Source organism: Coloeus monedula (assembly GCF_965178545.1).
Source record: "Coloeus monedula genome assembly, chromosome: 3".
Classification (NCBI taxonomy): Eukaryota; Metazoa; Chordata; class Aves; order Passeriformes; family Corvidae; genus Coloeus; species Coloeus monedula.
The window spans coordinates 44,550,503-44,563,390 of record NC_138783.1 but is presented as its reverse complement, the minus strand read 5'-3'; the positions used below and the strand labels follow the sequence as shown (position 1 = coordinate 44,563,390).

At 37.5% G+C, this 12,888-nt stretch overlaps 1 protein-coding gene across 2 annotated transcripts in view; it reads left to right on the top strand.

The window, feature by feature from the left end:
- The window catches only part of RDX (radixin), a 38,109-nt gene that overhangs the window by 791 nt on the left and 24,430 nt on the right, over positions 1 to 12,888 (top strand). For both annotated transcript variants that reach the window (XM_082278809.1, XM_082278808.1), the window contains exon 2: positions 7,538 to 7,609. In XM_082278809.1, the coding sequence (XP_082134935.1) occupies positions 7,598 to 7,609 (12 nt within the window). In that variant the 5' untranslated portion in view covers positions 7,538 to 7,597. The remainder of the gene's footprint in view (positions 1 to 7,537; positions 7,610 to 12,888) is intronic.

The window sequence follows — 12,888 nt, the reverse complement described above, 5'->3', positions numbered from 1 at the left end:
ATGTTTTGTACAAGTCGTGGGCATTTGTAATTAACCTTGTCGATTAAAGTTTAGCGCAGATAAGGGGGTTTAGTTTCAACTTTGTGGAGTTCACTTGTCTTTTGTCATTTTCTTAATCTGAACGCGAAAAAAACCCAACTTCTCTGGACTCTATGCCAACACAACTAATCACTTCAGTTGTAAGGTGCTATTAAGCTGTCTTTTCCAGTCTGTGTAACACCCTAGACAAGTATTTCGTGTTCCTCTTTCTGGTACAGGCTTTAAAAAATATTACATTTTTTAAACTGAGTTACAGGAGTGGCGTTTCTGACTTTTAAGTAATTCTGTCTTTGTGACCGGTTCGTGTCAGGCTTCATATGTATCTCTGTGTGTCACTCCGGTTTGTTTCCACCGGAGATGCCTGTCGCCGTGTCTGTGCCGCGGGAGCGTTTTGGGGATGCGTGTGCCTGCACAGCGCCTCGCACATTGAGAAGATTGTAGAAATGCGGTTGTCGCTGTCAGCTCCGGGTGCGTTGGCACAGCGCTGCTGGGCAACGTGTGCTTCCAGGGAAGATGTGGAGTTGGTGTACAGTGACATTATGGCTACTCTGATGAAGTTGTTTTTTAATCATTAAAGATGGGACAAGTAGTAACTGTTTATTGGATTATAGGACTTACCTCTGTTGATCTATTGATTTAGCATAAGAGGGACTGTGAGAAAAATAAACTGCAAGTCAGTGCAATGTTCCCAGATAAGCAGCCTCCCAGCAAATGGCAATTGCAAGGCAGTGGCATATTTCCAAGCTTTGTACTGAAGCGACACAGTTGTTCTCTTAGGTTGGGAAACTGGAGAGCAAAAGTGAAACATCTTTAGAAAACGCATGAAAAAATGACATGGTGGGACATGTCTGGAGCTGTCCAGAGAGTTTTCATTGAGTGCTGACTCAAGGGAAAGGTGTAGAAGTGTGTGTAGAAATGACGAAAAGAGTTCTGCTTGGACTGTTTCTGCCATTGCAGTAGAGAGCATTTCAGGGCTTGATGGTAATAGTACTGCCAGAGGAAGGTTGTTTCACAGAAAATTGGGCAAAGACATAAAGAGAGTAAGGATTTGGATCCACCTACAAGCTGCAAATCTAGGAGGGTAAGACGCGTAGACGTTATGATGTGAGAAGGCAGTTCCTGGCAAAGTTCCTTTCTCCTTTGCCAGGCTAGGTAAACGGCCTTTCTTCTTCAGCAGCCTTGCTCTGCTTTTTGAGAAGGGGTGCCTCTGTTGGCAGAGGTGAAGAGGAAAGTTGTTGAAGGCATTACGTATTTCTGTTGGATGTGTTAAATACATCAAAGCTGTTCTATCACTTTGTATTGCATTAGAAGTCTGTGGGAGTAGAGGAAAGGGAGGATTTTCAAGTTTGTAAATGTAAACAAAGCTTTATACAGACTTCTGAAGAAAGAACTGATTGTGGAAAGATACTGATCCATTAAAGCAGCACCCAGTGTATCCTGCATGCTCAGCGAGTTTACTCCAGAGCTGAAGGAGCCTGGGTAAACTCTTTCCTTTCAACACTGATGAACTGCATTTGTTGGCTAACTTTACCAATAGGCTAATACTTAGCTGTACTTTGGATTTAAAATGTATTTGTTTTCCTTTCTGCTTTAGGTATTTATTAATCACTCTGTGGAATGAAACGTTCAAGTCATGTTGTACAAAGAAAAAGAAATGTGACATTGGCCCAAAAAGGCAGTTAATAATCTATACACTATACCATTATAATTTAAGAGCTCTAGCTAGTGCATATGGAGAATGATATGAGTGGCCAGTTCATGTTCATAAGTTTCCTTTATTTTATGGAATTAGTTGTAAGAGCCTTAACAGCATCCTTCAGAAAATAGAATACTTGACTTTGAGATGAGGTATACCCAAAATTCTGGGTATATGTCCTATTTCTTTGCTAACTGTATGCTTAGAGAAAGGATTATTGCACTTGGAAGCAACAGTACTTCCATCATTTTTGATGGTGCATCCAATGTACATGGTAAGATTGGCCATCCTATCATTGTAGGACTCCTCAGAATCTTAGAATTATTTCCCATAGTGCAGTTGTGGATACTTGAAGTTAAGATTACTAAACTCCATAAATATTAACTGTATGTAAATTGTGTAGCATGTCTGAAACATTCCAGTTTATTAACTGCCAAAACTGCAAGTAGTGTGCAAATTCTTTGACTGGTATGTGTTGCTTTTAGTTGAATACTGTGTTGGCAACTGCCAAGTTTTCATTTTACTTCTGAAGTTCAAGAGCTCCAGTTTAGATGTACTTCACTCTTCAAAATGTATTTTCCTATAGATACATTGAATACCTAAGTTGTATGAGTTATATTGCAGTTATTTTTCAGAGATAGCAAGCCTGTTTTGGGTGTTTCAGAGAAGGGAGGGTTGGGGGAAATGGTGGTTTTAAGAAGGGAAAGATACAGTACATAAAAAAAAAAGTTGGCATGTAAAACTCTGCATGTGATACCTAGCACTGGTCAAATCTCAATTTTTGCATGTTAGGTATAGAATTCAGCTCTTTCTTTCTTTCTTTCTTTCTTTTTTTTTCCTGTGAGATAAATTGCTTGTTTTAGTTCCCCCCTGGTTTGCTTATATTGCAGACAGCTGTGTGGGCGGTCTTTCTGTCCGACTGAAAAAATGTATGCAGAAGTAAAGTCTGTGGCAAATGAACTTCTTTATTGGATTGCAGCAAGTGTGTCATTAGGGAGCTGTTAGTGTGAAAGATGATTGCCCTGCAGACATTCACAGACTGCTTTGGAGTAGAGAGCCATTTTTGTAGAAATCCGAGACCAGTTAGTCCGGTCCAATGGCCTGTGAGTTGCCTGTTGCTTCCCCTGCAAAGATCTAAAACTTTCATGTACCACAAAAAATGGAATGGGATAAGACTTTGAAAAGAAAAAGTATATTATTTTTAAATAAGTTCCTGTTAATAAATGAGTGAGTTATATTGTTGTGGGTAAAGCTCTGTGGTCCCTGACATCTGTCTGTATTTAGGGAAATAGATGGTAAACCTCTTGCTCAAGCTTAGGAGCTCTGCTGCTGGAGAGGCTGCTTCTGAGAGAAGGCCCTGAGCTTTCTTGGGGCTTAGGATAGGGATCCTGCTTTTGAGTGTTGCATCTCTACCAGTCAAGTGTCCTGCTCGAGCCTTCTGCCTGCTATCCCGTCCTCACCTGACCTCAGACCCATGGCTGTGTTTATGAATGTTTCTTTTGAAAACAGCTGCTGCATAAATTATTTGGCAGAATTTTGGCATCAGGCATTTTATGCACCATCATTTTCTGAAGAAAGCTTTCATTGTCATCTTTCAACAATTGCTTTATTTGTTGCTTTCTGTGGCATAACTAGAAACATGGATGATACTGATTTAAAAACCTTAACTGCCTTGTAGTGAAATAAATTGAAATCACAGCTTTTCATTTCAAGCGAGTTCTTGATGTTCTGGATGACTTTTTTTATCTGTTTGTGATGGAGCCTGCTGATACTTTTGGGTTTTTTTGGCCCAGAGTCCAGATTACTGCATATGTTCTTGAAGGTCCTGAGTGTTGTAGCAGTAGGAAGCCTGCAAAGTCACAATCCTGCTAATCCTGACTTGGAAGAGGGACCTTTAGGATTTTAAATGCCCAAGTGATGAGCCTTTATGCCTAGTAGGTCACAAACTGGTTTCAGAATGCAGGAAGCAAACGGAATATCATTCGCGATCCCAGCTGATTGGGGTCTTTTTTGCTGTTGGTTTTTTTTCCCCCCACTATTTGCAATGCCATTTCCCATGAGTGTTAAGATAAAAGTAAGTCTAAGTAATTAGTTGCTTCAAAGTTAAAAATTTTGCATCTGCTAAATATAAATTTATCTGGAAAGGCGTAAGTAGCAAAAGTGAACTGATTCCAGTAATAATAGTGGAGATACACAATATTTTGCCTGGCTGCAATTTTTGGTTTCTTTTGGCCCAATGTTTTCCTCATATTTGTTTTCTTTTTAATGTTAGCTGGTGCCAATAATTGGGAAAGAAAGGGTGATTTTCATTTTTTCTTCAGTGTTTATTTGATGTCAATATTTGGAGTTTTAAGATCTGTGAACTTCTTGATTTGTATATACATATAATAGTTACAATGTGTTCGTGTGAATGAACTGTTTCAAATTTGCACAACATTTTGGATATGAAAGCATAAAAAAACCAGACTGTTTTTTGTATTATATATAAAATGAAAACAATGGAAATAAATTCAGCATACTTTGCTATAAATTTGTTTTTGGCTAAAAATGTTAAAAAATTTCTTTTTTTAAAGAGATATAGATTTTTTTTTTTTACTTTAGTGAAAAATACTACAAGCAAACACTTGAACAAAAAGATATGTGGGTTGCTGTTTGCACGTATTTTCTATTGCTCATATACTGTGATAGTTTCTCGGGCCCATGAGATCTGTGGGACTAACAGTGAGACTTCATTTTTATTGAGTTTTGCATAAGAGGATTCTTGCTTTTTGCTGATAACTTTGTTCTCTTGCATATAAAAACATGTCTCCCAATTGTGTTTTGATGACATAGGATTAACCTGTAAAACTGTGTAGTCATATTTCTGATTTTAAAAGTTACCTTAAGGTTTTAAAGTACGTTTTCAAATAAATTGTTTATGGTTTGTTGATTGTATTATAACAAAGTGAGTAAATCCCAAAGCAAAAATCTGGGACATGTTTGTGAATGAATTTGTAGTGATAAAATATATGAGGGTATGACAGTCATTGTAGAAATTGCTAGACATGTTGTCTCTTAGAGGGACCTCAGAAAGTAATCATTTGATAACACAGATCTTGGTCCTGTGCCATATGCTGTCATTGCTCTCCTGGAGACTGGGCTCCCTTATCAGTAATCTTACCATACCCCTTCTCTTCAGTGCTTTGTAACTAAAGGCACAGGAAAGTAGCTGTGCTACTTTCTGTTCCTTTTGGTACTGTTGAGTTGGCATGCTTACAAAATGGTGGATGAGAATCTAATTTAGTTTTTGCATCGTTAATTAACTGAGTGTAACTCTAGGGCTTCAATCTGCCTTCAGTTTTTCAATCACTGAGCCTCTGCTGTCAGAGGTGAGCACAGGGATTACTACAGCTCGGAATCTGTTAGCAGATATTAGAGCCAAGCTTGTTTGGTTTCCGTTATTCCCTTGAATTTTTCCAAGGAGTGCATTAGGGTAAGAAGGGAAAAGAGGAGGCAGTCTCTTCTCTGAAAGGGAAACGTGCTGTTGAATTTTTATCAAAAGCCAGAGTTTATCAAAAGCCAATGTCTTTTTTCCTCCCCTGGAAGCATTTGTGGTTAAAAAAAAGGGGGGGAGAGGAATAGAGGAAAAGTGTATTCATAATGTTCAAAAATATATTTAACAGTATCTTAGAATAGTAGTCTTACTGCTGATGTCCAGGTGTTAGAAAGATAAATGACTTGTCAGTAGAATTGCCTTATTAAGGTTTAGGGCTTGACACTCTTCAGCCGTCTCAGACCCAGGGGGAAATTAGCAAAGTTTGAGAAGGAGGATGTTGCATTGATAGTGGGCACAGGGAATGCAGAATTCATGAGCCACAAGGACGTTTGGCAGAACTCCCTAGATAAGGAAGAAACAAACAAAGCCAACTCAGCAACTGTGCTGAATCAGTTCCAAGTAGAGAAAAGGTAATTGTGGCAGGGGGAGACTGTGACCACAGCTGGGGGCCCATCGACTCCTGAAGTCCATGACTCAAGAGGGGAATGGCTGAGCATGTTCACTGGTTGGCAGGAGAAGCAAGAGAATCATGGAACCAGTAGAAGGTAGAACGTTAATCAAGAAGAGAGCTATGTAACCTGTAGCAAAAAAAAGCGTGATTTCGTTTGCTGAAATGTATGAAAGGTGTAAAGTTTTGATGATTGGGGTGCCAACCTTTGGTGGGTTCCCACCCAGCTCCCTGCTCTGTGCAGAGCAGTACAGATAAATGGAAGTGCCTCAGCTCAGTGTGTAAATTGGCACTGCACATCAGGCAGTGAGCCTGCATATGGGACACGACTGATACTGTCCAGTTCTCTAGAGTATCTTCTGTAATTAAAAAATCTACTGGAATGTAATTGTCTTTAGGCTAGGCAAACAGTATTATTATACCTTTAGAGCTGGGCTAGATTAGTTATATCATAATGAATGTAACTTCAAGATAGTATTTTAATGTTTTCAGGCTGATTTTTTGTTAAACACAGTTTTGTTCTGTGTCAGAATTATGTCATTAGATCTCTTTTTCTGTCATCTTTAGTCTTAACATTTGTTTTCTTTACCAGCTAGCAACATTTATGCTTCTTAAATTCTGTTTTCATCCTTTATCTGTTTTTTCAGTCCCTCTTTTCAAACATATCTCTACAGATTAGAAGAAAAAAGAAAGTGCTAGTGCACCTTAAATTGCTGTGCAAATGTTTCTAATATTAATGTATTTTTATTGCCAATAAGCAAGGAAAATTGACTTCTTTTGTATTTTTTATATAAAAATATTTTTCCATTTTTCTTTATGAATGAAAAATCAGTTACACAAAAGCTTGGTTTTGATAACTGGATTGCTCTCAAGTATTCTGTTTTTCTCTTTCTTTTAAGCACTTCTGAAGATTTTATTCATCTGTTGCAGCTGTGGAGTTATAATACTGAAATCTCAGATTATTCTGACTAGCATGTCACACTCATTTTTCTTAGTTTAAGCGTAATTCCGGTTATAATTATTTTTGAGGGCAGTGCAGTCTTTTATGCTCCTTGCAAACCAGCAACAGGTCTAATTTGTGGAAGTCATTACTGTAAATATGTGCAAGAGGGTGACTAGCTGCTTGCTCTTTCTGAGTTAGAAGGAATAAAAAAGGAGGTAGGATGATATCTACCAATAACATTGCAAGCATATTTTTTTAGGGTATAAAAACTTTCTTGGAACTGAACACAATAGTGAATACTTTCATTACCATGTAGACATAACTTATAGCCTTCTGCTTAAAAAGAACAAAGCTCTGTTATTTTAAGCACAGCAGATTTTCTTCCTTTTTTTACTGTTTTGGTGTACTTGCATTTCTTTTCATTTGGAAAAAATGACTATCATGCCTTTGCTGAGAGAAACAAATTATTTTATAGCCAGGAAATACAGTTTTGATGCTTTAAGATTATGTTAGAGGGTTGTTTTTTTGTCTTCATGATGTTTCTCGTAAATAATGTTAGAGGTTTTTAATAGTAGATGATATATGATAACAAACCTTTAAAAAATTTGTAGCACTTGGGGAACTGTTGTCTCTTTATTGTAACATTACTGCTTAAATGTTCTACAAAAACTAGGAAGGATGTTACTGCTTCGAGACCTGTAGATGCTGGCACTGGCTAAATTAGTTGCTCTTTCTATATGTCATCTGCTGAAAAGTGTATTTTGTACATGTAGAGCACTTCCTTACTCGTTTTGGAATTTGTACTATTTGCTGTGATGTACATGAACTCAGTTTTGGTTAATTTAAAAACAACCCTTTTAATTTTGTTTTTGGCAGAACGGGGCAAAGAGTTTTTGGAAGATTTAAGTGAACAGGAGACTACAGAAAACAAGAAAAATGCCGAAACCAGTAAGTAGCAGGTTTATATTCATCTAAAATCTAGGATTTTTTACATTTTAGAGGGATAATCTTGGAACTGTTCCAGTTGTTTTGACTCTGCCCTTTCTAGATTTCGTAAGATTTGATTGTGTATGTTTGAAGTTGAGACAGTTTAGTACCAAGATGTGGAAAATAAGATCAAGAAAGCTTGGTACTGCAAGTTGCGTGGAGGTTGGAAACGGGAGCAGTACTTGGGCCCATTTGGCTGGCAGGAGGAATGACTTTTCAGGAATTGTTGACTTTGAGATGAGCTGATTTACAGTGATTAATGGAGGCATAATTTGAGCCTGACTCAGTCAGTGTCTGTGAGAATCAGTGGAAGGGTTTGCTGTAGGATTTGGCAGGGGAAGACAGAACATGTGTAAAGTGTCTGCTCCAAGTTAGATAGTCGTTTTACAGTGGTAGAGGGTATCTCATAGAAAGTCAGTTTTGAAGGGAGGAAATAAGCAGTGTTTATGGTCTCCTGTTCCTCTCACTTCAGCTAAGATAAGGGTTCATCCACTTTCTATCCCGGGGGGGAAAAAAATCTCCAACTTTTGTTTTGATAATAATTCTAGAAGTCTTTGAGGAGATAATTATTCAGTAGGTTAATTCTTTTTCTGTTGATGTAATATTTTTGGATTAGGATTTCATCTGCCATGTGTTAAATGACTTTTGCTTGTCTCTTTCACTTGTATCCAGTGAGCAAACCATTCAAGAAAGGGAACTGAATTGTCAGATTATTTCTACTCAACTCAGTTGGTTTATGTAATAGCCTTCAGGCTTTCTTTGTTTACTGATGTTTCATTTTGGTAGCAGATTAGGAGTGGGGCAGATCTATTGCTAAGAATAAATGTGTCTATGTGTATGTGTATACACAACTACATCCCTATGCATAGATTTATAAAAGGTTTTTGCTATTAATCAGAAATTACCTGTGTAAATGATGTGTGTTGTGTGCCAGTATTTGGAACTGGTACAGCTTGATGAATATTCTGAGCGTGGGACTAAGGGTTTGAAGTTCTGTTCTGAGCTTTGCAGTTGGTCTGATGACCAACTGGCCATACCTTATTGTTTCTGTAATTTCTTCTTTACCTGCCAGTGGATTAGGGGCAGTATCTTGGTACTTTCTGCAGCTGGAAGTAGCTATCTGTATCCTGCTCACTTGTGACAGAAAGCTGCACTATAAAGGGCAGGAAAATGAATTGGCAGCATACTGTTTTCTGACCTGTTTGAGTTCTGGCTATGAGAATTGAGTACTGCCTTTGACAGAGCTTCTCAACTGGAAAACTGATTTAAGAATGAGGCAAAAAATCATTGTGAGCTCATGTGGTTTCTGAGGCCTTCAGCTCCATGCAGCTGGAGAGCCATGAAGCTACAGAGGTGGTGACTAGAAAAAAAAGGCCTGGGTGAGGTAACTTCTTTTTAAATTCTGGGATTGGAACCATGAAATTGAGGCAGGCAGGGTTCTCTCTATTTTAAGGACCAGAGAAAATAGAAGGAAATAAGAATTTTAGGGTTGTTCACAAGGAAAGCAATATCTGAAGAACTGATTGCAGTGGTGTTGAAAGAGCGCACAGTCCCCCCTAATAATGGATATTAGCTACCAGATCTTGTGGCAGAAACTGGCCTTGTGCCAAAGATAATTTTTTTCTAAGGGTCTTTTTCTAAAGAGTTCATGTATCTCTTGATGTAGGTGCATGTGAGATCTTAGAAGGAAGCAAAGTCAAAGGAGCCATTATAAATGATATTAAATTGATTACATTTCTCAATGTCTTCCTGTAAACTGCGGGTTGCTGTAATTATAGTTGGTAATCAGTGAATGAAGAAGTAGCACACTTGCCAAAGGTTAAGTAGTATTACCTGTAAAAATCAAACCTTAGATTTTGTTCTGGTTGCTTCTTAAATGATAGATAGCTTTGGAGCTCTCCTTCCCCTTCCCCTCTTTTTTTTTTTTTCCTTCTTTCTTCTTTGGAGAGTGAGGCTTAAGAGCCTAGCCACAGTTATGTTTGATAAATCCGACATTGTTCTTTGAAGAGTCTTGCTGTTCTGCTCAGATTTGATAGTACTGGACAGTAGGAGGTCTCTTGCTATGGGTATTTACTGTAGCTCTTGGGAGTTGTCTTTATGGACAATCTGCAATAACCAAATGTACTTCTAGTCCAGAAACTATTTATGCTTTAACTGCTTGTTGCTTATTTTTGACAGCTGTTGCAATAAGAGAGTCAGTGTTCTGTAGCTTTATTGCTGGAAATCATTAAACCTGGAAATGAATGAAATAATCATGGGTAAGAGCTAAGAAAACCCAGTTAACATAACTGGTGAGATTTTTGACAGTGTTATTTTATCTCTCTTCTGTATTACTGTGACCTATTTAGGTTTTTTTTTTTTTCCAGACTCTGCCATAATGATCCAATTGATAGTTTTCAGAAGGTCTGGTAGTCTTGTAAATACGTAAACTTGTGCAGTATAACTATAAGTAAATTCTTCATGTGTTTTTTGGGATGAATTTTTTTGTTGAGAAAATAAATAAATAAATAGATCTGTTTAAATGGAATCAGTATATACTGAACTGCGGAAAAGGCAATTAAATAGATTTGGTTTCACTTTTTTTTTGGTTTCATGTTGAAAAGTTATGTAGTATTCCAGACAAAATTAAGTAAATGAAAACCGGTAGAAGGTCTTGGCATATTGGAATTTTTGAGCAAAGAACTTCCATTTTTCCTGGAAGTCTCAGTCTAAAGTAAATTTCATGCCACTGTGAGTGATTCTTATACACGGATTCTTATACACGGTAGTACAAGGTCATGTGTTTGGGATTTTCTCTCTTAGAGGCCAGTAGGTTAAATAGCTTGGGTGAAGAGGCTGTTTTGAAAGGGTAAAAGCAACTTTAGTGCATTGTCCTGAGATAGTAAGGTAATATGTGTCTGAAAAATATACATAATTGAAACATTTTCTTGTTTGATTGCTTCAGTAGAAAGTCTGTTCCTTCACTTTGGCTGGGTTTGTCACAAAGTGGCTTTCCAGTTTTTCAAGCTGTTACTCAGCATCTACTCTACTTTTAAAACCAAATAGTTTGTTTTTAAAAGAGACTTACTATTCTCAGTTCTACCTAGCACTGTGAATTTTAGTTTCATTTAACATGTTGTGGTCTGATTTTATCTGAATAAAACTGATGACTTCTTTGTTTAATTACATCTTTCCTGCTCTAATCAAAATTTGAGCTGTTAATAGGGCTGTTCTCAGTGTGCTTAGTTCTCGTCTTCCTGAAGAACAGAATATTTGTTGACTCTTATTTTCTGTGCTTTCTTCCTAAAAGAATATATACAAAATGTTTCTCAGCTGTATGGCATTCTCTCAGATCTGCACCGAAAATAGAAACATAGAAGCTAAAATTAGACATCGTGGGTTATGTAACTGTTAATCATTTCATAGGCTAAGAAGATTGAATTTAATTGACTGAAATATTGCATTTATATTTACACTTATAGGGTGTAGAAGGAGTTAAATTATCATCTGCTTTTGGTGGTAATTTGCAGCACTTTTGTACAAGACTGCAAGGCATGAGAGAAAGAAAGCATTACACTGGGGAATAACAGAGATAGATATCAAAGTTACTAAGACTAAAAAGGATATATTTTTTTAGATTTATTCCACATTTTATGGTATTGTGTATTCAGAAGGAGTAAATAACAGATTCTGGAATAATATGGTGGTTTAAAACTCTAATATTTGGAAGATCAATCTAATTTCCATAAGGTGGCTGAATTGAAATAGCGTATAAGTTTTTTTTACTACAGTGGTGTTACACAGGAAAATCTTTGAGTCTGTGTAATGCAGTATTTGAATTATGGCTTGAATTCATGATTTATTTCTGTAGTATAAATAGACAACTGATGTGAGTTTGGAGTACTGCTTTCTTTTGATTTATCTATTAGTAAAATCTGTCTGACATTATTCTGTAGCCTTCTGTTCCTAATGATGTTTAATCCTTACCTTTTTACCTTATCGTCTTCATAAAGTTTTTTCTTTCATCTCTTCCTATATCTACTTTGATGTTGGTACGCAGGGAGTGCTGTGTGTTTATGCAGTCTGTAAAGCGGTGGGACTAATATACTGCTGCTCTTAAGACAGTTTAATATGCAAACTTGAGATAGTAAATGGCTGAACCAGTGTGAGGAAGCTCTTTGAACAAACTTTTTTTTGCCATATGTAATTTTTTTATGAATCAGACTGGTTTTGTGGCTTTTACAAATTACTAATTTGTATTGCATTTATTAAACCAAAGCAAAACATCTGGAAACCACTTCCATGTTTTTTTAAATGGTGTTTTAAGTTTTGGTACCTATGCAGTTTTGGAGTTCATGATGAAAGCTGAAGTGCCATAACTAGTCTCTGCAAAGGATGGCTGAAGTACAGTAATAGAAAGTGTTAGATTATTAAGCTTACAGCCAGGTTTTGTGCATGTTCCGTGGACTGTATCTGTTTGAGGAGAGGTTCAAAGGTTAATGTGGTGATGGTGTAATGTTCCCTTAAATTGTGGAGGGTTGAAGATAGGTACTACAGGAAAATGTAGAAATTCTCAAGTCCCTAAAGGTGAAAGAGTGCAATACAAATATAATTCCCTTCTGAAGTACATGCTTTGATTAAGTGCACATTGATGTTTGTTGTTCCGGATACATTCATTGACTGTACTCTTTATTGGTTTTGGTGGAGATGTTCATTGACTGTACTCTTTATTGGTTTTGGTAAGTTATTTAATAGATAATTTGTGGTGGAACTTTTTTATAAATACTATTTTGTGAGCTGTGGCAAATATCCTCATAACCCATTAGCAACATTTGTTACCAAAACATCAGTTGCTCCCTTGGCAAAGAATAATCAACACGTAGTTCTTCAGTGTGTGTTCTTCCCTTTCCTTTGGCTGTGTTTAATCATTCTGAAGCCAGTCTGGTAAAATACAGATAAACTCAGACTGCTGCTGATGCCAAAGACCTGGATAAGCTCAAGAAGTGGGCCAGTGTGAACCCTGTGAGGTTCAACAAGACCCAAGTACAAGTTGCTGCACCTTGGTTGTGGCATCCCACAGTGTCAACATGGGCTGGGGGATGAACAGATTGAGAGCAGCCCTGTGAGAAGGACTTGGGGGTGCTGGTGGATGAGAGGCTGGACATGACCCAGCCATGTGCACTCACAGCCCAGGGAGCCAGAGGTGTCCTGGGCTGCATCCAAAGCAGCGTGGGCAGCAGGGCCAGGGAGGGGATTCTGCC